Source organism: Misgurnus anguillicaudatus, chromosome 3 (genome assembly GCF_027580225.2).
Source record: "Misgurnus anguillicaudatus chromosome 3, ASM2758022v2, whole genome shotgun sequence".
NCBI lineage: Eukaryota > Metazoa > Chordata > Actinopteri > Cypriniformes > Cobitidae > Misgurnus > Misgurnus anguillicaudatus.
In genome coordinates, this window is record NC_073339.2 from 43,852,941 (window position 1) to 43,880,856 (window position 27,916).

Sequence of the window (27,916 nt, forward strand, 5' to 3'; positions counted from 1 at the left end):
GTCCATACATACCTCTCTCATCTCCGTGCGTGCTGTAACTCTGTCTGACGCAGCCCCCGCTAGCTTAGCTTAGCACAAAGACTGGAAGTGGGTGGCTATAGCTAGCATACTGCTCCCAATAAGTGACAAAATAACGCGATCATTTTCCTATTTATGTGTTGTGATTTGTATAGTCAAACCGTGTACAAATAACAAGGTGATATGAGACACAGCGATCTTTTAACAGTATACATACTGAGAACTATATTCTCTGAAGACGAAGCACTGCCGCATGGGCGGAGTGATCTGCTCGCAGCACACGAGAAGCCCCTGGTGAGGAGCAGAGAGTTCGGTCAGAATTGTGCAAATCACTCCGCCCATGCGGCAGTGCTTCGTCTTCAGAGAATATAGTTCTCAGTATGTATACTGTTAAAAGATCGCTGTGTCTCATATCACCTTGTTATTTGTACACGGTTTGACTATACAAATCACAACACATAAATAGGAAAATGATCGCGTTATTTTTTTCACTTATTGGGAGCAGTATGCTAGCTAAAGCCACCCACTTCCAGTCTATGTGCTAAGCTAAGCTAGCGGGGGCTGCGTCAGACAGAGTTACAGCACGCACGGAGATGAGAGAGGTATGTATGGACTTATCTAACTCTGGGGGATACGGTGAATAAGCTAAATTCCCAAAATGTGGGTGTGTTCCTTTAAAGCAGGAAATAGAGGGCTGTAGTCCAAACCGGCCGTTCGTTGTAGGCTTTTAAAGAGGAATTCTATTGAAGAAAATATATCGCCTGGCAGTGAACTTTGAGCTTTATCATTTACAGGTATTATTTATATTATTATAGCAACATTTCACACTAACTAGGGTTTAAAAAATGGTATCAGGAAGAACGTGACCTTTAATACATCTTTTTTTTTTTATTGTACACAGTATTGTATTTTTACATAAAGCATGAAGGCAGCACGTGTAAATAAAATATTTGTGCACAGAATAATGCCATCTCAATAATACACATTTATACTGTATAAAGCCCTTCTTTGGCTATGTTGTACAATCTAATATACATAAGGGAATCCTCACAAACAACACCCACAGCTTATTCTATCACCAGTTATACAACAAAAAAACTCATACAGATGGAAAAATATAAATCTAGGATAGCAAACTAAAACATTTGCCTTTTGGCTCATTTTAACCTCACCCCCTGAGTTTAGCTTCTGTCCCACCTTAATCTTGATTTGTCTGTACAGTACAAACAATTGTGTCTAAGCAATAACACACAAAGCCACTAAAAAGGATTCATTTGAAAAACACAATGATCATAAATGATCACTTACTTATTAAAAAACAGCTTATTTTATAGTCATCAGTTCAATCCTACTAAAAAAAAACAAATGTCAAACATGAATACAATGGACTTATTTTGCTTAGGCTCCGTTTCACAGACAAGGTTTAGGTTAAGCCAGAATTAGGCCCTAATATAGTTTATAATGACATTTAATCAGCTTTTATAAATGTGACTTAGAAAAACACATGGTGTGTATCCTCAGAGAAAAACAATGCCGCTGATATATATTTTAAGATATGTCAGGACAAGTTACATATATTTTAGTCTGGGACTAGCCTAGTCTGTGAAACAGGCCTCTAATTTCAATTTAAGTTTAATCTTAAATTTACTCTTAAACATAAGGTAGTATATACATTTGTAAGTGTACTCACACCAGAAATGCACTTTCCTATGTCAAGTTAAATAGTGTAACTTAAATGATAATTGTTACAATGCATGTCTGTCAGCATCATAATAACAATCATAAACAGCAGTTCTTTATTACAAAAGACAGCAAATAAAAAGTCTCATATATTCACTCAAATGATTAAAATAAAACAAATCCCTCCTACATTCAGTGTCTTAAATGTGTTGTCAGTAATGTATACTTTTAATTGTAGTAGTGGAGGGAGTAATTGTAGTAAGAGCACTGTTTAATACAATGCATAAAACATTATTCATTAGCGTTATGAATGCACTTTAATCTAGAAATAAGAACTGACCTCAGATAAATTTTCCTGGCACGAACATAGTTAAAGGTAGTATTTTATAAATATAAAATAAAAAACATGATGATAAATATATAAATGAACAGCAGTGAACGTTTCAGTGTTTAGTGACCCTTGTGGCCGGCGGTGGACGCTGGGGGTTGTAGTTTCTCTGAAGTTCTGTCTTTAGTCTCCGAATCGGAGGCTGAATCGGTGTCGTGGGCCTGCTGCTGTTTCATCCACATATCTGAATACATGCCTCCCTTTGCCAACAGCTCCTCGTGTCTGTAACAAACACAATGGAGGACATTCACATGATTTATTACTTGAAGCAATAAATGAATAAATTATGTGTTGAATAAACAGAAATGTGGACACTCACCTTCCTCTTTCAATAATTTGCCCATCACTGAGAACAAGAATCATGTCGGCTCCGATTATGGTCGACAATCTAGAGCGCAAACATTAATGACAAAATGTGACCATTGAATTTGTTTATACAATAATACGGCAATGTCGCATTCTTAATTCTGATTAGCTGACAATAATTCCTATTGCGTTGATTTATTTTCAATAACTGCACGGCTATATTTGTTACATGTATCATGACCGAATTACAATTGCTTATTACCCCATCACAATATTTCCTGTAAAAGTAGTAACAATTATATGAGTTAGACACTTAAAGGGCACCTATTATGCTCATTTTTACAAAATGTAATATAAGTCTCGGGTGTGTCCAGAATGCGTCTGAAGTTTTGGCTCAAAATACCCCACAGATCATTTGTTTTAGTATGTCCAAATTTGTTTGGGAGCAAAAATCTGCCGTGTATCTTTAAATGCTAATGAGCTACTACTACTACTGAGACATAGATCTGATTTCTGTGAAGACAGTCTAAGACAATAGTATCACACTATTGAGATATGGCGGATAGCGTACAACTCACTCAGGGCAGAGAACATGGTAATGCAGGCCTGTCAGTCAGTGTCTGTGGGCGGGGCTTTATCAGTCTGACATCACATTAACATGAGAATCAAAACGGCATGTCTAATCAGACTGCTTTGGTTTAATGAGGATTAAAACAGAAGGAGTAGGTGGATTGGTTTCATTGTAGGTTTTTTGTGCTCACACTGCCAACATACATTTAGGTCCAAACATCTTGTAAAAGTGGATTTTGCATAATAGGCACCCTTTGGTAGCAATTTGTTTTTCCAATGATATAACCAAAACCATGACAGTTAATATAAACACATTAAATTATAGACAAAGTGAATTGCATTTACCTGTGTGCAACCACGATGCTGGTTCGGTTGGTGCAGACTTTAGCTAAAGAGGCCTGAATGTTTCGTTCGGTCTGTGTGTCTAAAGCAGATGTAGCCTGTGGGTAGAAATGTATCTTATTTACATACAGCATACAGAAGAGAGACCCTGATGTCTCTGATGCACGCTTAAATACGTTATCAACAACTTGTTGTTCAGTTCGGTTCTGTAATGCAAATAAAAAAAGGCATTCTCCGATAATGCACTTGTGATGTCATCTTACCTCATCGAGGAGTATGATCTGTGGTGCTTTGAGGATGGTACGTGCGATAGCCACTCGCTGCTTTTCTCCTCCACTTAACTTCAGACCCCTTTCACCCACCTGAGTTTCATAACCTACAAATACAGATCAATCATCAATATTAACTATTAACTCAAACGTGAAGTCACAGTTTTCTGTGTTTAACTTATTTGGATGGCATGGAGTCTCTCACCATCAGGGAAAGTAATGATTTTGTCATGGATGTCAGCAGCAATAGCCGCCTCCTCCACCTCCTGGTCGCTAGCTGTAACCCGACCGTAGCGGATGTTATTTCGAATGTTATCGTTAAACAGAACGGTGTCCTGAGGAACGACGCCGATGTGAGCACGCAGAGAGCTCTGCTTCACCTGAAACACATCCAGATAACTTACTGTATTTACTAAAGGCTGTCTTTAATGCATTACCGTATTTAATAAAGACTCTTAAACACAAATGCACGAGTGCTTTTTGCGGTGCACACCTTTGAGATGTCTTGACCGTCTATTTTTATACACCCTCCCTGAACATCATAGAAACGGAATAGCAGGCGAATGATGGTGCTTTTCCCTGATCCGGACTGACCAACCTGAAAAGGATCAAAATAATTACATTTACATTCATGCATTTGGCATATCAAAGAGTTTTATCTGTATGTGTGTTCCTGTGAATTGAACCCACGGTCATTGACAGTGCCAACACAACGTTCAACCAATTGAGCATCAGCAATTCTCTGTTACACATAAAAACTAAGGCCACATCCACACGAAGCCAGAGCTTCAGTTTTATTTTTCTCTTGTCCGAAAACACGTCATTGTCTCAAGAAATATCTATGTGCATAATCTACAAAACCACTGAAACCGACTTAAATCGATGTAGTATACATGCCAGACCAGTATGTGGTGCTGTAATTTTGCCATAGAGATGCACTAAAAAACGCGAAATAAGGAGCATGCACAAAAACCTTGTTTTTGTTCATAATAATTTGTTAGTAGCAAATAAACAAATTTTGCTTTAGTAAAGATAATAGGCTCACTACTTTCTGCAGCACGAACACAAGCATGTAGTCTGCCATTGTTGTTGTTGCGGTTACGTGATGTTGCAGTGTCTGACTAGGGCGAGACGTGGGGTGATGACATCATCGCATGACAAAATATATGGATTGGCTGTACACACAAAACCGCAAAAGTGTCATTTTCAGATTTATCCAAATTTTTAGGCTCCCAATATGGTGGATCCATCTGGACGAAACGGCGATAAGATACAAATTTTTACATAAGCTGCGTTTCCATTATACTTCAAGTTATGCAAATTAAAATAGTAAACTGAAAATGTGCCCAATGGAAATGCGCAATTTCACATAAACTCGCAAAAAATCTTTACGCTCAGGTGAGGTGGTTTTTCAGGAAATTCGAAAAAGGAAAATATTGCAAAACTGCAATGGCATTTACAGGTCACATGATGTGCATAAAAGCACATGATCCTTCTTTAAATATGGTGCGGTATGTTCAAGAAGCGCATGAAATCAGAATACCGCGAGGAGTCGTTTTTGCAGAATTTTGATGTCATCCGCATGTCAGTCTCTGCGGCGCAGTCGAACACACCCGTTGCCATGGTTTTTAGAAATGACTTATTCATAGTGTTTAAGTTACATGACATTGGTTAATGGAAAATGGTGTCATTTCGCGATAGTGTTTTGTCAACATTTAGAAAATAACGCTAAAGTTTTGCGCAAATCTTTAATGGAAACGAAGACAAGGAGGAAATACATTTGAAACTCAATTTTATTGTCAAATCCTTGACACGGCCGATCAAGGAGTGAAATAGTGTGCGCATAATCCTCCCAGCAGCAGTAAAGTTAGGTGTGACATAGTTAAATACACCGAACACAACAAATATACTACAATACAGTATGTTTTGATAGATGTGTTTACATCAAGACAAATGCATATAATCAAATAATGATCAAATAAAAAATAAATAAAATAAAATGTAACTTACAAGTGCTACTGTATGACCAGGCTGTACGGTAAAAGAGACATCTTTCAGAATTTCCTTGCTACAAAAAAATTATAAAATTTAAAGAAAAAAAATTATTGCACATCATTGTTCAAACGAATATCCGGTTACTTTTTAAATTACTACAGGGGTGGTTTACTAATGTAGTAATCGTTCAGTATCATAGTAACACCACACTACAGTTTATTCTTTTAGCATATCTTACATACAGTTTTCCTATTTCTATATCATTATTCTAATACATAATTTGTATATTTTAATCAAGTTTTTATCTTAAAATATTTTCTGTAAAGCTGCTTTTGTGGGAGAAGTGCAAAAATGTATTAAAATGTACATAATAGACCGACCTCAGAATGTACTCACCCTTGCGTATAGCTGAAAAAGACATTTTCAAACTGGACTTTTCCCTGTCTGTAGTGAAGGCTTCCCGCGTTCACTTCATCCTTTACCTAATAAGCAGCACATACATATAACAACACCATTTATTATGTAAAGTGGCATGAACTTCAAAATAAAGCATCCACTCACCTCCTCTTCCTCGGTGAAGAGTTTAAACATGCTTTCCATATCAATGAACGAGTTCTGGATCATTCTGTGCGAGGAAAGAGATGACTTTCACTTTGTGTCTTGTTTTATAAAAATATAGCTATTGGAAAATGTATCATTGTAATATATAAATTAAAGAGTTTCATACCTATAGTACGTTCCGAACCAGTTGAGAGGCGTATAGAGCTGAATGATGTACGTCCCAAAAAGCACATAATCTCCAACCTGAAAGAGCAAAATGTAGTTCATTTTCCTGATGGTTGATGTGTAAAGCATTGCACTAGCAATGTAAAGGTCATGGGTTTGATTCCCAGCGAACACTGAAATACTGATAAAATAAAATCTATAACTTGAATGTCACAAATGCATGCAATGAGATTTACATTAATGGAAACATTATTTACTCAACTTTTAGATGATGTATAGTTAGTTAGGATATGACAATATTTGGCCGAGATACAACTACTTGAAAATCTAGAATCTGAAGGTGCAAAAAAATCTAAATATTGAGAACATCGCCTTTAAAGTCCTTAACAACACAAATTACTAATAATAAATAAATTATAATTTATAGATTAATGGTAGAAAATGTACAACATATCTTCATGGTACATGATCTTTACTTAATATCCTAATGATTTTTATCACTAAAAATATATAATTTTGACCCATACAATGTATTGTTGGCTATTGCTACAAATATACCCATGTGACTTATGGTTTTATGGTTCAGGGTCACAAATTTAAATGCAGAATGAGAAATAAGGGTAATGCAAATTTGGTAAGAAAAAGTATGCTGAGAAACACTTTTCAGTAAATATATAAAGACTTTTATTACTCAATAATATAAATCTACACATCTCAAAAATTGCCTAAAACGAATAATAAAAAACGAATACATCTAATGAAGCAAAAAATAAAGTAATAATGCATTAAGGGCTGAAGTGGCTTATTGCTTTGAATATGGCTCATCCATTAAAATTTTGTATATAATGGAGTCATACATTTATATACTAAAACTTGATTTATTTATTGTTTAAACCAAAACCTATTAAAAAAAAAAGATTAGATCTGAGCCGTCTTGACTGTCTGTACCTGAAACTTGCCCTCGGTTACGAAGTAAGCACAAAGCAAAGATCCGGCCAGCAGCCCTGAGCCAATGATCAGATTTTGAGTTTGATTCAAGAAGGCCAATGAAGCGTTCGTCTTCCACTCCGATACCTGAGCAAAAAAAAAAAATGTAACAAGTTATAAACATAACACAGTTAAATTCACATTTTAATTCACATTTTTGTCCTTTAAACTGACAGACATTCATGTAGAGAGAAGAGAGGAAATATATGTGCGAGGATATAACTATATGTTGTTACCTGATATTTGAGGATGGCATCCTCAAAGCGACTGACTTCGTAACTCTCTGCATTGTAATATTTCACCTTAGTAAACACATACAAACAATCGATTAATTCACTACCATCATCATGTTTTAAAATTTTCACAGTGAATATCAAACAGTGAGAGAAACACTTGCGTACTGTTTCAAAGTTCAATAAAGAGTCCACGGCTTTCGATTTCGCATTGTTATCCTGCGTGTTCATGTCTCTTCTGTATTTTGTCCTCCATTCGGTGATAATGATGGTAAGAGCTGATAAAAACACAAATATTCAAATGCCATCCACTCGAATGAACCAAAGGTAGGTAATATCAATTCACAAAACTAAAGTAGTGAGGTCATGTGACAACAATTATGTGTTATGGTTATTAGGGCCCGAACACACCGGGGTGTGAGGACCCTATTGTTCTTCAAGGAGTTATTATTATTATTATTTTTTTTTTGCATATTGTGTTGCATACTAAATGCATACAGACTATACTGAATAGTATGCAGAAAACACTAGTCTAGTAGTCAATTACAAACACAAACTTAACTACACTCTCTAATTAAACACAACCAGTGGAACCAGTTAAAGGCCTAAAGGTCTAACATGAAAAGGGTTTAAGCTAAATTCGAGAAGTGACGCGGCATCTTTATTAATGTCAATCTTAGTGTAAAAACAGATTATTACACATTCAAATATTTAAAAAAAATATTACATATCAAAATCTAAAACTATGTAATAAAAAATATTAATTGTATTTATTTAATATGTAATTTTATGTACTATTTATTTAAATTACATAAATATGAAAAAGCCATACATACATAAATATTAACATAATACATACGTAAAAAAACATTTTTATTTGATACTCACTGAGGTAGAGGGCCATGCAAATGAACACTATGAGGCCGAACCAGGCGTTGAAATTAGAGATGAAATAGATGATCGCAATAACAATGTCAGCGATGGTGGGGAGGATGCTGAATACGATGTAGCTGTTGAAATGATATAAACAGGATATTTAAAGATCTCTCATATAGATTTGATCACTTGGACTACTTTTTACTTTTCATACAGTTATTATTACTCTTCTAACATTAGAAATTGCAGTTCAGTATATTGCTGACATTTTTCATGATATTTTGATAATAGATTTAAACAAAGCATGTAAAATTTTATATATGCATGTATATATGTATGTATGTATGCATGCATGCAATAACATCAGCCATAACAAAAACATTTACCAGGCGCAAGATATTTCAAAATTACAGAAACAGCGCAAATGTGGACAATAGGTAGCCAAAAATTAAACACAAGTTTTAGGTTGATGCAGATAGACTACTGAATCTCTCTCTCTCAAAAAAGAGAAAAGAATTAAGAACATGTATGTTAGTTATATAATATTTCATGTTTAAATATATTTTAATATAATTTAAATAGATCTTATAAACTCAACGCATTAAAGCATTGCATATCTTATTTTGCATCACCCTGGTTTAGCATATTGCGGTTTCTTCAATATTTCGCTGTCCTATTATTACCCGGGACACGCAAGAACAACCATAGTAAGCAATATCTCAATATTATTTAATATATCACCCAGCACTAGGGCGGCACCATGTTTAGGGATTTTGCGATAACTTTCGAAATGATGCGATATGCGCTAAAATAATTTTACAAACAAATAAAATGTTTGTAAAATCAATTTGTTTAATCAAACAAATTATTTATTTCAAAACTGACAATTATACAACAACATAAATGTTAAAAAGAACCATCACTAGCTGTGTTTCCATTGAAGACTTGCCCTAAATTTTACGTTATTTTTTAAATGTCGACAAAAAAACTATTGCGACAATTTCCATTAACCGATGTTATGCGACTAAAACATAATTTTCTTCTCTCGTGATGTCATTCCAAAAAAAACGCGTGTGTTCGACTTCATATGGTGCAGCCCAGACCGACATGTGAATAATATCAAAATACCACAAAAGTGACTCAAAAGCATACAATCGCTCTCACTGTATTTTGATGTTATGCGCTTGACGATTCTTGTGACACAAGATGTCGACCACACCTCTTCTGTTTTGTCCTCCAATCAAACATAACGCACCATGTTTATTTAAAGAATAATCATGTGACTTTTACATGCATGTCAGGTAACATTTTTGCGATATATTCCTTGTTCGAATTGCTTGAAAAACCTCACCCAACCGCAAAAACATTTTTTGGAGTTTACACGAAATTGCTGTGTTTCCAATGGGACCATTTTTTATTTGAAAGGTTTTAAAAACGCAGCTACTCTCTTTGTCTCACCGGCCTCTCTGCTTTCTGCATCAACCTAAAACTCTGATTATGCATATTTTTATCTACTATTATTATTGCAAAACATTGCGATATGTGTGTTGGTGTAATATGGGAATATATTGTGACCCTACCCTGCACCACTCCCTAGTAAACACAGTCACATGTATTCAAATAGTCAGACCTCAGCAGGCTGTTGATGGAGGACGTTCCTCTGTCGATGCTTCTTAAAACATCTCCAGTTCGGCGACCCAGGTGCCAGCGGAGAGAAAGGGAGTGCAGGTGGGCGAACAGACGCACCTGCACCACACGATTAGTGTACTGCTGTACCCGGATCCACAGGAAGGAACGCATGTTACTCACGAACCCAGACGCACCTGCGGTCAGAAACAGATGATCAATTATTTTAGATGCATTTAAAATGATGACTTAAAAAAAAACTCATGAGACCGGGCGACGTTCTCACCGGCTCCTCCACCCTGCAGGAACTTCAGGAAGACGTAAACACACACCGTAGTTGCTAAAGTCTTCCACGAGCTTCCGTCTGTTAACTGGTTCACTGTGATAGGACAAAATCATTTTGAATAAAATGTCTTTTGAATAATCTCTGAACCTCAACCACTTCTCCTGTATATGAATAAATATGAAACCGTACCTATGTTTTTGTAGTATATGGGCACGAACACATTGATTGCCCGTTCAGCTCCCAGCAGAGTGAGACACATTAAAACCAGCAGCTGTAGCAGAATGTTTCCTTTAGGCCACATGTATGGGATCAAGAGGCGCACCTTCTTTCCAAAATCCTTCCATGTAGACTGACTCTCATCAGAGTTACCCAAAAGAGACTGTTAAGATGCGTGAGATTGTGAGATCATCATCTAATGTCTTATTGATCAGCTAACACATATTTAAATTCTGAAATATTTTCAGAAACATTAATAAAACTTATAGGGGTGGTTTCCCAGACAGGGTTTAGGTTAATCCAGGAGTATGCCTTTTTTTTTAAATTAGGTCATTTAAGAAGTTTTTACAAACATACCTTACAAAAAAAATGTCACTGATTTATGTTAAAATCAATCAGGACAAGGTGTTTTAAATTAAATCAGCTCAAACATGCATTTTAGTCTGGGATTAGGATAAGCCCGGTCTGGGAAACCGCCCCATAGTGTTTTGCATATTGTAATGTTTAAAAATAAATTTATATTAAAGAGATCGTTCACTCAAAAATGAAAATTCTGTCATCATTTACTCACCTTCATGTTGTTACAAACCTGTAAAAATATCTTTGTTCTGCTGAACACATTTGTAATAAGGAATGAGGAGCAGGAAACAGAAGCACCATTGACTTCCGTAGTAGAAAAAAACTACTATGGAAGTCAATGGTGCTCAAGAACAGTTGGGTTACACACATTGCTCACAGTTTTCCTTTGGGTTCAGCAGAACAAAGAAATTTATACAGGTTTGTAACAACTCGAGGGTTGAGTCATTTAAATTTTTTTATTTTTTGGTGACCTATCACTTTAAACTTAAATAATTGATGTGTGTCTGTCAATCACTTACCTGCGCTCCATTCTCTACATCACGCTCATCTTCATTGATCAGAAGCATGTACGGTCGACGTGGCAGCCCTGGAGCTTTGAGGCCTAAGAGGAACAGCAAACCCGAGCCGAAATATCGCAGAAGCCAGAACGCGAACTCGATCTGAGAATACAGTGAAAAAATTGATAGATTTAACACATACTGTACAGAGACATTGTGCTTCTCTCGTGTGTATCTTTAGATAGCTATCCTTCTGTCAGATTACTTTAAACTTAACTATCTAAGTGCATGTATCAGAGTTTGTGTGTGTGCTTGTGTAAATATGTGATATATAAAATATCGAATTGACAATCGTAATACCACAGATGTGAATGTTACACACACACACACGCACGCACACAATAACTCATATGTTAGTGCTTGTCCGTGTTCTGATGTGTGAAATATACACATATATTGTTACAAACTACGGCTGGGTATCGATTCAGATGTTTCCAATCGATTCAATTGCGATTCACAAGCTATCAAATCGATTCGATTTCGATTCTCAATTCAATTCCGATTCTCAGGTCAATTTTTATATTCGATTTTCGATTCAACTCAATGAATATAGATTATATAGAATATTATATTATATTATATTAGAATATATTAGAATAAAGACTGAATGAATGAATGAATGAATGAATGACAGGCTCGCCTTTCGCTCCTTGGTAACATCGTGCAATGAAAAAAAAAGGGTGACATCTAGTGGAGAAGACTAGTAATTAGACATTAATAAATATGGGAAAAAACCGTGGGCTTTAAGAATCGATTTTGAATCGACCACGTAAAAAAACCCTGATTAATCGAAAATAATAATAATAATAAAAAAAAAAACGCAGAGCGCAGGAATCGAGAAGGTACATAAATTCAAATTTACTGTATTTTCATTAAAAAAAAAAAATCAAACTGACTGTATAAAAACAAGGCATTATCAAATCGCATATTTTACACCACGGGGCTGTTGAATGCTTTATTCTGATCAAGTAAATTATGTCAATTATTCCTTATGTATATTACATTATTTTAGGGCTGTCAAAAATTAATTGCATACAAAATTAAAGTTGTGTTTGCATAATATATTTGTTTGTGTATTGTGTGCAATTATTATGTATAAATAAATACACACATCCATCTATAAATTTAAGAAAATTGTATTTATGTACACTTGTATGTATAAATGTATAATAAATAAATAAATAAAACGCACACAAGCATGTAAATGTTTCTTACATACATACATACATGCATGCATGTGTGTGTATTTGTATATACAAAATAAATGACACACAGTGCACACATTAACTATGCAAAGACAAACTTTTATTTTGTATGCGATTAATCGTGATTAATCTTTTGACAGCCCTACATTATTTAGCAATTTTTTGAAATATCACGTTTATCTTCAATATCGTGCAACCAGAGTAAAATTTAAAGTAACATTTATATTTACAAATAAGATTTAAACTTAAATTGTAATATTATAGCTACAGTACAGCTACACATTTTATTAAATTACGAATTTAAAAGTGGCATTATATATTAATATAATACGTTTTTATTATTATTGTATTATGTTATTATTATTTTTATTTATAATCAACAATAAATTCTTAATAATTGGATAAATGTAGTTGCAAAATCTGACTATACTTGATTTACTGTAACTTTTTACATTCAACACCTCATACTGGGGTGAGTAAACAGTGGGTAAAGTAAAACTGCAATGTAACACTGTCAACTGTTACCCAATTGGTCAATGGGAAGGGTTTGGGGGTGTGGCTAATAAGGGCAAGAGGAGACACGCAGCCAGGACTAAGCATGACTCAACGATTTTAACATGCAAGTCACTACTAATAAACATACACTGATAGTTTGGTTTTCTAACATCTGTATTATTACATCTTAAAAATGCAGAGTCATTGCAAGGGGCTGAACTTGAATGAAACCTGTTGCTTCATACCTACTTCAAATCCTTAAGTCTTTAAAAGGATAAAATAACGCTGTGTCATGGTGTGTGTGTATTCATACATCCTATTCACTTCTTAAAACAATGGAAATACGGCCAAAGGTCATAAACCACTAATTCATGATACAATCAAAATCTTCCAGGTAAAAATATACTGTAAAAAATTGACTGAATGATGGGATATGATAGTATTACCATGGTATTTTTGAAATATACTACACCACTGATTGCCATATTAATTTTTTTTTTTTTTGCACTGTAAGGTACATCATGGTACAACAAAAACATATTTCATACAGATATACCTGCTGATTGGGAGTCTCTAAACCCCACCACCACTGAGGGCTCATCCACGAAATAAACGCCAGGTTTTCGGCTGCGAAAGCTACACCCCAGTACAGCAACATGACCGCACTGTGTCCTCTGGTTCTGTCCCTCACCAGAACCCTCTTCCTCTCCAACCTCAGCAAGATTACGGCCCAGATCCATCCCAGCGTTGAGAGGCACCCGTACAGCACCGCATATCCCGGCAGCTCTCCTCCCTGAACGACACGGAAAACCACCCAGCCCGGAGCCTGCAGGGCGAGCAGCACCGACAGGACCACCTGGAGCCGATAGAGTCTGGAGCGAGGGATGAACTTGGGCTCCATCTCTGTGCCATAACGGCTGTAGCATACGCACAGAATGGTGCCGAAGAGAAAAGAGAGGGTGACCAGGACGCAGGGCACCAGGGTGAAGTAGAAGCAGAGGGTCAGGCCGCCCTCCACCCAGACCTGCTGCATGGAGACACCTGCCTCACAGAAACTCTTCATCTCCACCATTATATATATAATGATGAGGATCCTCACTATAAATAAAATATATCTAAACAAAAAGCAACATGGTTAGATGAAGAAAAAAAAACAGTTTCCCACAGCAAATAAAAAAAACTACAGCCACCACAGTTAAATGATATATGTGTTATGTATTTGGATATGATAAGTGTCTGCTACATATATAAATGTGTGTATGGTTTCCAAATTATTACAAGTCCATGGTATTATAGTGCAAGACTTAAGATTATAATACTTACAACCATAGTAGTATAACATCAAATACAGACATGCGTTGTAACTTAAGTATAATATTTAATAATCATGTTTAAATTAAGGCATAATTATAACTCTTATATTTTAAAGGCTGTCATCGATCTCATAACTTGCCTACATTACGGAGTTATACAAGTTAAGTTAGGCCGGTAAAATGTAAACAAACCTGTTTCCACAGACTGGTCCCTAGTTTCTTCTCGTGCTTTAGGTTGTCCTTTAGCGGTTACGGGTTCTGGTCGATTAGGTTGATTTTGGTGCGATAATAAACATGTCAATGATTGTATTTGTGGTCTGCCCTTGTAGTAAACGACTCATGCCGCGCTTCAACCATGACTTATACAAAACATGACGTCACACTGGCGCCTCAAAGTCCTAACGCCGGTGCAAGAACTGGCTAGAGAGGATACAGCTACGGCCAAACCTCGCGAGATGTTGGGTTTATGGTTAGATTTGGTTGTAGGATTCGAATGAAAAACAATTGTCTCCGTAGATAGAATACAGCTACGGCCTAAATCCCGTCAAATATTGGGTTTAGGGTTCGGTTGTACAGTAGGACTATGATGAAAAACAGCGGTCATCTTGCGAGATTTCACGAGATTCTAGCCGTAGCTGTATCCCTTTTAGCCACAACGGCAGGAACTGGGCAGAGCCATGGTAACTTTTATAACTTTTATTATTGACTACTGTTAATAACAACTTCCCAAGGTAAGATACGGATAAATTCAAAGTATGACTGTATGACGTAGTTTTTTTGTAAATCGCAAAATATATCCAAGCATGTACATTTATTCATATCATTTATGATACAAAAATGCTCTAAAAAACATATATTTAGAATAAAAAAGAATAATAATACTATTTTTAATAAAATTATATTACATTTTAATAGATCTTTAAATAATGTTTAAAAAATGAGGTAAAAATGATCGTCCAGACTTTAACTGAATACAGTATTAGACTCTTTCATGGTGTAGTAGTACATATATATGATAGTACAATAGGCTTTATTACTATGTAACCCTCTTTGATTTGTCTTGTATTGTAAATGTTGTATCTAATAATAAAACAAAAAAGTACAGTACAGTACAATACTAGCGCTGTCACGTGACACTTGTTACTTTTCACAGCGCTGCAGAAGATGAACCAATCATAGTGAGCTTTTAAATCATTATTTTGTTTAGAAATTCCTGTGGAGGATTTTCATTTGTTTGTCCAGATATAACAGATATGATAAAAAGTAGATTTAAACAATAATACATTTTGGTTTCTAAATGTCTCTTGGGTAAAAACGGCAAGCCTATTGTAAATTTAGCCCAAATGAGGATTTGTTTATTAATTCTCCATACATTTGTTGAAAAAAGATTTTCTCTTAAATCACACATTACATTTTCTCATTAAATCAACAAGGCAATGTAATGTCTTGTAACGTTTGAAAATAAATCCAACAGTAAACCTATTAGTCGTTTATTATTTCTTATAAAAACCTAATAAACTTGGGAAATGTTTTCTTATTGGGAAGGTAGCCTATCTTTCAAAATAATTAGATTTGTCTATTGTTTTGTTGAAGAGATAACAAAGCACCAGCAGAGGGCAGTATTGTACTTTTTTAGTGCAATATCAAAATGTTTTCTTACTGTTTGTGCCCTGTCAGTGAGTAACAAAATTGCTTATTAAAATCAAATGCACTTGTTCCATAGTCTTCTTTGTTTTCTTGTATATGTAGCATGTGCTCCATTTCTAAATGGATTGTGCACCATTTAAAAATATAGGCACATTGACATGAGAAGTGTGCAATACCAGACACGTGACATCGGGGTTGTGTGTCCTCCATGCTTGGAGATGCTGACTGAGAGCATTTCTGAAATCTGTCGGGAATTTGAGTGAATTCTGGACAAGAGTTACATGCTTTCCTCAGCTGTTAATTTTGCGTCACTAGAAAATAAATATTTGCTCTAAAACACACACAAAAAAACAGTGTTTAAGCAGTTTTTACAGTGGGCAATAATCATTCACCACATACCATAAAGCATGGGTCTTCCACAGGGGGTCCGGGGCCCCTTGGGGGTCCGGGGTGGCATTTGTGGGGGTCCCCCAAATATAGTTTGAATTCAAAATATTTTTTAGGATAAAGAAATTAGCATCAAACAAAAATTCATTTGGGTGTTAATAAAAATTATTAAAAAAAGATCAAAATGAAAACTCCCCCGTTAAAATCTATATGGGCAGTTTTATGTAGTATGTTATATATCTTGCTCATTTTAATATCTTTGTAATGTAACCTTTATAAATCCAGTTTTTATTCGATATATGGGGGTCCTTGCTCATGATCTCTACCCATGCAATATATGAACCTTAAAGTCCTTGCAAGTATGATTTTTTTGTCCGAGCAGTCACAAATCATCACCCATGAAACGACCTCTGTGTCCACTCGTTATACAAAGACAATTATCTTGTCATTTCCTAAAAACATGAAACGTCAAGTGTATGATGTGAAGACATCTCTCATTATCTCCATATATGTTATTAATAGAGCCGGTCAGTGAAGCAGGGTCCATTAGGCAGAATAAGAGAGACCTAATTGTTTCCTGAGTATCTGGAGCTCAGGACTGAAAGAGAAAGGTAATTAAATCTCTTCCTCCATTACGGGCATTCTTTTCTTGACGGGAATCTTAATTAAGACGGTTAATTGACTTCTGACAGACGTCGTCTCTGTCTACGGCATAAGGCCTTTATCTTGTTTGGTCTACCTGCTTTATTCGAATAAAAGAACAGCATTATTTACGGCAACAAAGCAGAGTATTTCAAAAGATTACTGTAAACCCAGTACAGTATTGTTTCATTTAAATAACTTTGTACCTACATTTTGTAATGTGGAGAAAATAATGTACAATAAATGTCAAAAATAATATGCATGCATATACTGATTTACATATTACCAGTGGCGTTTGTGAAAATATTCACATTTTAAAATATTCAATACGCACTCTTAGGAATAAAGATGCTTGAACATTTTTGAACTCTTATGGCATTATGAAGTCACAATTGTCTTATTTTCCCTGTTGTGGCGTATATCCAAGTGAAAGGACTTCTGAAATAAGAAAAAAGGTAGGGCGGGACTCGAATTTGTCCATCGAGATTTGATTGGATCGTTAGAAGTTGAGTTATATTGCTATTTGCTAACTGCACTGCAAAAAATTATTTTCAAGAAAAAAATTCTTACTATTTTCGTCCTGTTTCCAGCAAAAATATTTAAAAATTCTTAAATTAAGATGCTTTTCTTGATGAGCAATAAGACCCAAGAAAATAGTCTAGATTTTAGTCCAAAAAAATCAAATTTAAGTGATTTTGTGCATAAAACAAGCAAAAAAATCTGCCAATTGGGTAAACAAATTTTTCTTAAATTTTTCTTGAATTTGGTGTTTAAGAAAAATGTTCAAGACTTTTTTCTTGCCCCATTGGCAGATTTTTTGCTTGTTTTATGCACAAAATCACTTAAATTTGATATCTTTGGACTAAAAACGAGACTATTTTCTTGGGTCGTATTGCTCATCAAGAAAAAGCATCTTAATTTGAGAATTTTTAGATATTTTTACTGAAAACAAGATGTTTTTTCTTGATGAGCAATACGACCCAAGAAAATAGTCTAGTTTTTAGTCCAAAAATATCAAATTTAAGTGATTTTGAGCATAAAACAAGCAAAAAATCTGCCAATTGGGCAAGAAAAATCATCTTGAACGTTTTTCTTAAACACCAAATTCAAGAAAAATTTAAGAAAAATTTGTTTATCCAATTGGCAGATTTTTTTGCTTGTTTTATGCACAAAATCACTTAAATTTGACATTTTTGGTCTAAAAACTAGACTTATTTTCTTGGGTCGTTTTGCTTATCAAGAAAAGCATGATAATTTGAGAATTTTTAGCTATTTTTACCAAAAACAAGACAAAAACACTAAGTAAGAAAGTCATGTTTTGCAGTGTACCGGAAATAAAAAGAAATTTTTCGAGGGAGATTTGCATTTTAGATCAAAGATTATAAGGTCAAATGATTTTTTTAAATAATGAATCTCACAGATAATAAATTTGTAAAAAAAGTTTTTAATTTCAATTTCATTGTGACTTTAGGAGCATGAAATAAAATCTAGCATTAACAATTTCCACATTTGGTAGACAATTTTATCAAATGCAATTTGTGCATTTAAGGTATACTATACTTTTAAAAACCTATTCTTATGAAGTGTGTATAAATATCACGTAGTGTAAAAAGCCATAGGCTACATACGTCAAATTCCAATTTTGTGTGCTATGATACGCCAGTCTTTCCTGTTTTTATGCCACATCTTTTCGTATCGTTTTATGTATTGATTTCTCAATTTTTTTAACCATTGTAATTGGGTTTTGCTTTGGGATATCATTTAAAATATAGGTTTCTACATGTTTTTGTCTATTTTTAAACCATGGTCGCTTGGAGTTGGAATCGGGGTTTGGGTTAGGTTGTCATTTTATGTAACAAAAAGTTGTTCTAACCCCCAACCCAAGCGACAATGGTAAAAAACTGAGAAACCAATATATAAAACCACAAAAAGATGAACGGAAAAGAACTGGCATATCATATGCACGCAAAATTTAAATTTGGCGTATGTGTTTCACGACTTTTCACACCGCATGCTATACTCAAGTCATTAGAATTGGTTGACTTTTAAAGTTGCCATGAAACGGAAGTAGCAGTTGTCTTATTTTCCCCGTAGTGACGTATATCCGAGTGAAACGGCTTCTGACATGAAAGAAAAGGTAGGGCTCGATGGAATTCATCCATCGGAAATTGATTGAATCTTTTCCCGGACTCGCCCACCTGCCATACCATATGACCGTAAATTAGGAAAGATTGTTTTGAGGAGGGGATGCCACTAGATGCCACAAAAAAACATACTGTACCTTTAAGCTGTAATCAAACAAAATCAGTATATTTTTACCACATTTCCATTTCAAGAGAATGAAAAAGCATTTTTAATTGTCCTATGACGTCATCTGGTCCATCAACAGACTATTTCTATGTAAATTTTGCTAACCTCCTGCCAAGCCCTGTAAAAATGCACACAAACGCAGCATTCAGTTCATTATCATAGCTGTTCCGAATCATAACGGCTCTCACATCAGCATTTTACTTATTTATATGGGCAGGGTCTCATTTTAAGCATGCGAGGGGGCAGCAGACTGCCGCAACCATAAAACATGTGCTTTATTGTTATTGGGTCGCTGCGAGTCAATGGATGTGTTTGTAAAACATGATGATATTATACAGAACATCAGCTGGGTACAAACACACCGTTATGACACACAAACCTTCCTACGGCTTTTATGGCCGTTTTAATTACATCTATTCATCTTCCCGCCCCTACAGGCTATGTGTACCGATGCAATCTGCTTCACCAAATCAAACCATAATACTTTGCCACCAAAACAATATATTTATATTAAAAAAAAAAGAAATATAAGACGTCACTCTTACAGCTAATTTTTGAGTAAACACTAAAAAAATATGCTGTTTACAGTGGCTATATATCAGAACTACTTCCATATTATACAAATGAACCATTGAGCAATCAAATCCTAATAGTCTGGAACTAATTGCATCTCTTCAATGCCTACAAACAGAGTCATATATACTTGAATTCCTCCATGACAAATTTATGCCCACCGAACCTTGAACAGCAAATGGTTACGGTGCCACAAACCAGTAAAGAACACCACATCAGCTCTTTTAAAAGTCGATGGGTCATTTAGCACGAAGAGAAACAAAAACCTAATGGGCTTTAAACAACAAAATGCGGGCCACAGGAAGAAACGCAACGATGAGACAAAAATGACTTTTATTGTCATTCACATATTACAGTAAGACGTTTCAGATGCTTTTGATAAAACAACGTTCCGAGGATAACGGCAGACAAAACTCCAACCACAACCACCAAACCAGTCACAAGCAGCAGCTCAATGGAAAACTCTGGAAAAAAGTTAATGGTAGAAATGATTGGTAAAATGCAAATGATTGTATACTGTCAAAAAATGGTCCTTACCCAGCTAACAATTTTTGGTTCCCAAGACATTTTCCTAACGTTCGTTTTTAAGGTTTGTTTTTGGTTAGCCAGAAAAGTTATTTACAGAAATAAAACCTAATTTTTAGGTTAGTTTAACATTTTTCGAACGTAATTTAAACGTTAGGGGACCGTTAGAATAACGTTAGGGCACCGTTAGAATAACGTTAGGGCACCGTTAGAATAACGTTAGGGCATAACGTTAGGGCACCGTTAGAATAACGTTAGGGCACCGTTAGAATAACGTTAGGGGACCGTTAGAATAACGTTAGGGGACCGTTAGAATAACGTTAGTGGACCGTTAGAATAACGTTAGGGGACCGTTAGAATAACGTTAGGGGACCGTTAGAATAACGTTAGGGGACCGTTAGAATAACGTTAGGGGACCGTTAGAATAACGTTAGGGGACCGTTAGAATAACGTTAGGGGAACGTTATTTTTAGGTTAGTTTAACAGTCCCCTAGCGTTTTTCTAACGTTAGAGTTACATTGGGAAAACGTTACTTTTAGGTTAGTTTAATGTTTTCTAACGTTATCCCAACGTTAACTAACATTAGACTAACGTTAGGGGAACATAACATTTCTAGGTTAAACTAAGAAATAATATTTAATCTACCAAATATATACACATCTGTACCTAAAATAGTACATGTTAGGACCTTTTACTGCCCCAGTGACAACTTTTTTAGTCACTATCACAACAAAAACAGCCACCTGGATCTTTTAAAGAAGGCCGAAAAGATTCTCCAATTGGAAGTAAATGCTTCTCATCTGGTCGTGTTTCCTCTATAAATATTGGTCCCACGGTAGCTTCATCTTCCAATGAGAAATCTCCTAAGGTACATAGAAAAGAAACAACATACTACAACTGTACAGCCTAAAGTCCTGCTGAACACATTTGGATGAATGAATACCTTCAGAGTTGACACTTCTTCCCTTTCTTATAGCACAGCTGGACTCGCAACAGTCACACAAATGATCGTCGCCATTTACAGCAACCCAGCTGAAGGGTCAAGTCATAATGATCATATATTAATTCATTAATAAACTCCCAAAAACAGGGTCTTAATATGAGCTGTCCTGTACCTGTTAGTTCCGGTTACATACGAGCAGGCCTTATGCATTAAATCGTTGGCGCTGGATGTTGATGTAGCTTTCAAATGGCAAGTTATGTAGATCTGGTGGAAAATGAAAATATTGTACTTAAAATTTTGTTCAACTGAATGGAAATGCATGAAAATTATGAAATTAACCCACTGATCTACTGGGGTCTTGCTGAAATCTGAACGCCTCGATCTGAAACTGTAATTTGTTGTCCTGAATCCTGGGCATGAATGTGGAGCTGGAACCAGTCAGCTTGGCATCAATCATGCACCTAGAAGATTAAAAGTACAGGCAAATAAACCGTAACAGTAAGGTAAAGTTTTGACAGCTTCAGAAAGTATTCAACACTTTAAGTCTGTCTGGTACAGTGTTTGTTACATAAAACTATTAAAAACTGTGTTAATTGAATTTTAACAAAACACAAGCCTAAATTTTTGTTGAAAGATTTAAAGTAAATGAAAATTAGAAATGTTTCCTTAACAATAAACTGAAATTAGCTTCAGGCACTAAAATTAACTAAAAATTGAAGTTCAATAAATAAATATAAATAAATAAAAATAAACAACTAAAAAATAAATAAATAAATAACATTACACTATAAAAAAGTGAAAAATTTGATTAAGTTAAATTTCTTCAATTGGTAACACCTAAAAATTTCAATTTTCTTCAACATAAATATTTCTAAGTATTTTTTACTTGAAAATATATATATAAAAAACGTTATGTTTTAGGTGTTACCAATTGAACTTATTTTTCGGCTTAAATATTTTACAAAGTTTTTTTCACTTTACTATATGTTAATTTTTTTAAACATTTAGGTATTACCAACTAAAGTAATTTAAGTTTATCCAACCTATTTTTTTACAGTGCATTGTTTATATTTTTTATTATTTTTATATGTTAGGTCTGTTAATATTAGTAAAATGTTTAGTACTTTTGCTATGATGTTTATATTTCATTTTATTTATTTTTAGTTTTTATGTTAATATAAACATCATAGCAAAATCACAAAAAATGTAACTAATATTAAAATGAAAACTAAAAATATAAAAATAACGCATAAAATAAAATATCATAGCAAAATAACTAAAAATTAAACTAATATTGACATGAAAACTAAAAATATAAAAAACAGGACATATAATCATCATAGCAAAATTACTAATAATTTCAGTAATATTTTTTGTTTTCATATAAATATTAGTTTAATTTTTAGAAATTTTACTATATCAAAATAACAAAAACAAAAAAAATGAATTAACACGAACACTAAAAATATCAAAATAACGCATAAAATAAAAAATCATAGCAAAATTACTAAAAATTAAACTAATATTGACATAAAAACTAAAAATATAAAAAACAGGACATATAATCATCATAGCAAAATTACTAATTATTTCACTAATATTTTTAGTTTTCATATCAATATTAGTTTAATTTTTAGTAATTTTGCTCCATCAAAATAACAAAAACAAAAAAAATGAATTAACATGAACACTAAAAATATCAAAATAACACATAAAATAAAAAAGGCAAAATAACAAAAAAATTACTAATATTAACACGAACACTTACAATATAAACATAACAAAATATAAACATCATAGCAAAAAAAAAACTGATCTGTTGTAGCAACTTACCCACTGTTCTCAATGAATGTGTAAACTGTGTCTGCGTTCCCACTGGGACCCAAAGTTGCCGCACAGCTTTCCACAAAAACCCGAAGGGGTACGTGATTCGCACGGACCACTGACGCTTCCACGTTTATGGAATTTCCCAGAAAGTACGTACTAGAGGGTCGTTCATTTCTCCAGTCATCTACAAAAAAGTTTTAAGGCCTCAGTGGGTGGAATAAAACTAAAAATGTGTGTAAGTGTTGAAGCTTCCCTTACCAGTCATGAGTTTTAATGAAAACTGTAATCTGTCCTCTCCAGCTTTCATCTCAGCATGAGGAATCCAGGTAGGCCTCAAAGCATTGCTACTCACATTGTGTTTCCTTATAATATTTCAGTGCAGAATAAAGCTAGTTAAGCAAGTCATTGGGCTTGTTTAGCTTGCATACGACAAACTCTTGCATGTTATTTTCATAAGATTGTACCTTGGGTAAATGCAATGAATGTCAACCATGGCTTCATTGGACTTCACAATAGGCGTGTCAGGAACGGGTGAAGGCGAATACATCAAAATGAAAGAATAGACAAGTGAATCCTCAGTCATCTGAAATAGGATGTTTCTTAGTGTTAACAAAGAATAAAAATAAAGCTTTAATATATTAATCATTTAGCTTGTTTATGGTCTGAAAGATTTGTTTACAGAAGCTTTATTTCCAATAAAATATGTGAACAGCTATAAAAAGTGCATTAATGTAATTTAGGCCCTATACCGTAAGTGTGCTCCCACATCCTTGCAGTGCAGATTCAAAGACAACGATTCTCGCATGGTCATCAAATCCAACAAAAGGACAACCACCAAGCGTCAGATCTGATGGGTCGATGAACTGATGGTTCCCTAAGAAATCCTGCTGGGCTTGAACTTTGACCGAGTCCTCTCCACAATAAACCTCCACAGTGTTTGCCGGCATCTTCACTTCAAATCCTGATTGTATCACCACCTCATCCCTCACCACGGGCTGGAGAACAGGACCTGGCATGGGCTTCTGGAAGCCTTGTTGAGTTTGTAAAGGAGCTTCAGGTTTACTCAGTCCAAAATTCAATTGGCTCTGCAAAGGCCTGTTGGGAGCTAGAGGCATGGGTGCGTAGTTGGTTCTTTGCGATTGCACTTGCATTGGTATAAACTCTTGCGGCAGAGAGCCCTGGGCGGCCCTCCAAGAAGCAGGTCTTCTGGATTCAATGAGGTTTTGAAATGAGGCTTGTACATTTTGTGCGGGCCCTGGGACTGGCATTGGATGTCTAAAGATGGCTTTTTGATATGGTTCCCCAAGATTTACTGGTTCAGAGTTACACAATAATGTGTATGATAGCAATAAAATTAAATCAGTGAACACTGAAATTCTTCCCATGGTTGGTGTCACAAAACATCCCTCTGGGTTGTCAGAGGACAAAATAGGATTCAATCACTCTTTAATGTTGATTGGCTAAAATGGTGTGGTTCAAAGTTGACTCCGCCCCTCTAAATTTTCCTCCAGCCCATCACAATTAAAATCCTGTAGAGGTGCTGTTAATATAAGAAAGTTGTAGAAACTGAATGTTGTATAAAGGATGTGCATCTATTTTTTGCACCTTATTCATTGTTGCATTTTATTTGCTTTAAATTCAATGTTTTGCATGTTTTAATCAGAATGTATAATAAATGTTAGCATACTGCTACCTAGTGATGGGAGAAATGAAGCTTTTCGAAGCTTCGAATCAATTGAACCAATTTCGAAACACCACACACGCTGGCGACCCCTGCTGGTCAAAATAGTGTAAAAGCAGATATGTCCAAACATTTTACACTTTTTTTAACAAAATAATAGCATGATTTGTATTAAAATATGTTTAAAAAATTATTTAACTTAATTAAGACATAGTTAAAAGTCTATTATGTGTTTTTAGTTGTATTTAGGGCAAACAAATCATTAAAACTAACTACCCTTTTAATTATGCACATTTTTGTCATTAAATCTGTCTATAAACAAAAAGTAGACAAAATGGCAGTGTTATTAGTCAGAAGGATAAATGTTTTATGAACTTTCATAATAAAACTGACCCGAGTTCACCTAAACGTATTAGACACTGGTCATGTGATCAACTCCCCCTAGTGGTGAACCATCGGATTTTCGAAACGTTTCGAAACAGTTATGACGTAATGAAGCCTCGTTCGCTAAAATCACGTGACTTGGGCCAGTTTGAAACAAGCTCCGAACCACTGATTCGAAACAAAAGATTCGTTAATGTTTCGAGGCCTCATGAAACAGTGCTTCGAAAACGACCATCACTACTGCTACCAGAATTTTGCTTTAGCATACTATATGCATGCTACTATAATATGCTTTTATCCAATGTGACTTACAGTGCATTACAAGCTATACATTTTATCAGTGTGTCCCCATGGGAATCAAACTTGTGACCTATTTGCTGTCAATGCACTGCTTTACCAATTGAGCTACATACACAAACTATTATTCATTGCTACACATGTATGGTCTTCAAACTATTACAAATACAGCATAACAATCCTTATTTTCAGAAGCTTCTTACACATTCTGTCCACAAATGCACGCCCCTCTCACAAGGGTAACCCGTGTTTATCTGGGTGTTTTTGTCTGTCTTTTACAGATATTTGCAACATGCTGTGCTAAGCTACTCAGACACGAGACGAAGCTGTGAAAGGACAGGTCTCGGATCAGTCGGAGCTGCCTGTCAACCCTATTATGCCGTTCGGAGTAACTGCATTAATGGCTTCTAATTCGGCACAGGGGGTTTGAATGGGACCGGTGGCGTTTGCGACTCTCATGACAGAAAGCAAGGGCCATCTGCTGGAGACCACGGGAAGCAAGAACCTCTGATCCTCACAGACACAGACAGCCAGCAGCTGCTCATTACGACACATACTAAATGACTACTCGTACGGTCAGTGATGCTTGATAACCACTAGAGGGCAACTTTAAGATTTAGCATCTGCATTATTTTATACACGATTTACAGTATGCACATGTGTGACCCTATCTGTGAGTCACAGTTTTGTAATAAAATGATGAGATAAGGAGCATCAAAATTTGATTTCACTAAATCTTTGACATGACATCACTCAGTCAATATTAAAGATATCAAGGTTGGATTATTTCACATTTTGTTCTTTACATTATGTAGGATGCTTTTCATGTTAAAAATGTTGGGTTGTTTCAACTCATGGTTTTTCACCATTGGATAAAACAACTCTACATAGGTTAATATAAACTAGAGATGCACCGATATCAAACTTTTCCACCGATAGCCGATTATTCAGAGTGATTTCTGCCGATACTGATAGTTTGGTGGATATATTAACTTGCATTAAAGGAATAGTCTACTCATTTTCAATATTAAAATATGTTATTAGCTTAACTAAGAATTGTTGATACATCCCTCTATCATCTGTGTGCGTGCACGTAAGCGCTGGAGCGCGCTGCGACGCTTCGATAGCATTTAGCTTAGCCCCATTCATTCAATGGTACCAATCAGAGATAAAGTTAGAAGTGACCAAACACATCAACGTTTTTCCTATTTAAGACGAGTAGTTATACGAGCAAGTTTGGTGGTACAAAATAAAACGTAGCGCTTTTCTAAGCGGATTTAAAAGAGGATATTTTATGGCGTAATAGCACTTTTGGGAGTACTTCGACCTGGCGCAGTAACACCCTCCCTCTCCCATTATGAGAGTGAGAAGGGGAGCGGACTTTTCAGACGAGTCGAAGTACTCCCAAAAGTGCTATTACGCCATAAAATATAGTTCCTCTTTTAAATCCGCTTAGAAAAGCGCTACGTTTTATTTTGTACCACCAAACTTGCTCGTATTACTACTCGTCTTAAATATGAAAAACGTTGATGTGTTTGGTCACTTCTAACTTTATCTCTAAATGGTACCATTGAATGAATGGAGCTAAGCTAAATGCTATCGAAGTGTCGCAGCGTGCTCCAGCGCTTACGTGCACGCACACAGATGATAGAGGGATGTATCAACAATTCTTAGTTAAGGTAATAACATATTTTAATATTGAAAATGAGTAGACTATTCCTTTAACTAAATTCTAAAAATTAAATTTTTTGAATGTTATTTATTTACATAATGACCATTAAAGGTGCAGTATGTAAATTTTATGGATCGAGGATCTATTGACAGAAATGCAAGATAATATGCAAAACTATATTATATATCAGTGGTGTATAAAGACCCTGCACGATGAACCTTTAGGCTTTAATTACCTTAAAATTAGCCGTTTTTATTGTGGGTCCCTTTACATGAAAGTGGCATTTTGCACTGCCATGTTTCTACAGTAGCCTTAAACGGACAAACTGCTCTACAGAGAGTGTTTCATTACTGTTGTCTCAGATGATGACGTGTTTGTCCTATAGCGGCTTGTAGCTTCTCTATCCGTTTTGAAAGGGAGGGGTGAGCTGTGGACTAAAGCCGGATTTATAGTCGTGCGTAAGCTCTACGCCGTAGGTACGCCGTAAGTTATCCGTAGCCTGCGCGTAACCTGACGTTAGTATTCAATTCAATCAATTTTAATCAACGTGAGAATAATGTGTTCATTAAACATTCAAACA

The 27,916-nt window shown here is 35.2% G+C and overlaps 2 protein-coding genes across 3 annotated transcripts; both read right to left on the reverse strand.

The window, feature by feature from the left end:
- Positions 1-881: 881 nt before the first annotated feature.
- Positions 882-14,815, reverse strand: abcb6a (ATP binding cassette subfamily B member 6 (LAN blood group) a). Its single transcript, XM_073866238.1, has 20 exons — positions 14,641-14,815; positions 13,692-14,250; positions 11,397-11,537; positions 10,492-10,681; positions 10,303-10,395; positions 10,021-10,213; positions 8,403-8,524; positions 7,683-7,792; positions 7,518-7,583; positions 7,243-7,368; positions 6,296-6,372; positions 6,130-6,193; positions 5,965-6,050; positions 5,584-5,641; positions 4,067-4,171; positions 3,779-3,953; positions 3,568-3,680; positions 3,308-3,402; positions 2,406-2,474; positions 882-2,308 (listed from the first exon to the last, which is right to left on the reverse strand). The coding sequence occupies exons 2-20, from the start codon at positions 14,205-14,207 to the stop codon at positions 2,149-2,151; spliced, it is 2,559 nt and encodes an 852-aa protein (XP_073722339.1). The 5' UTR covers positions 14,208-14,250; positions 14,641-14,815; the 3' UTR covers positions 882-2,148.
- Positions 14,816-20,321: 5,506 nt separating this feature from the next.
- On the reverse strand, positions 20,322-24,795 carry LOC129445054 (zona pellucida sperm-binding protein 3). 2 transcript variants are annotated; one of them, XM_055206145.2, is made up of 9 exons: positions 24,052-24,795; positions 23,767-23,885; positions 23,561-23,664; positions 23,309-23,486; positions 21,819-21,936; positions 21,648-21,739; positions 21,476-21,564; positions 21,276-21,392; positions 20,322-20,471 (listed from the first exon to the last, which is right to left on the reverse strand). In XM_055206145.2, exons 1-9 carry the CDS (start codon positions 24,685-24,687, stop codon positions 20,347-20,349), a joined length of 1,578 nt encoding a protein of 525 aa, XP_055062120.2. In that variant the 5' UTR covers positions 24,688-24,795; the 3' UTR covers positions 20,322-20,346. The 2 variants fall into 2 exon arrangements, with proteins under 2 accessions (XP_055062120.2, XP_055062119.2); XM_055206144.2 differs by having other exon boundaries at positions 21,276-21,395; positions 24,052-24,791.
- Between the last annotated feature and the right edge of the window lie 3,121 nt (positions 24,796-27,916).

What these genes read in the sequence shown, in the direction of transcription:
- abcb6a (XM_073866238.1), bottom strand. Translation starts at nt 14,207, where the DNA reads ATGGTGGAGATGAAGAGTTTCTGTGAGGCAGGTGTCTCCATGCAGCAG. An exon ending in TCCATCAACAGCCTGCTGAG is followed by an intron (nt 8,525 to 10,020) that starts GTCTGACTATTT and finishes TCATTTCAACAG; the next exon opens with CTACATCGTATTCAGCATCC. An exon ending in TCTTCACCGAGGAAGAGGAG is followed by an intron (nt 6,051 to 6,129) that starts GTGAGTGGATGC and finishes GCTGCTTATTAG; the next exon opens with GTAAAGGATGAAGTGAACGC.
- LOC129445054 (XM_055206144.2), bottom strand. Translation starts at nt 24,687, where the DNA reads ATGGGAAGAATTTCAGTGTTCACTGATTTAATTTTATTGCTATCATAC. An exon ending in AGCAAGACCCCAGTAGATCA is followed by an intron (nt 21,740 to 21,818) that starts GTGGGTTAATTT and finishes ATTTTCCACCAG; the next exon opens with ATCTACATAACTTGCCATTT. An exon ending in AAGAAGTGTCAACTCTGAAG is followed by an intron (nt 21,396 to 21,475) that starts GTATTCATTCAT and finishes TATGTACCTTAG; the next exon opens with GAGATTTCTCATTGGAAGAT.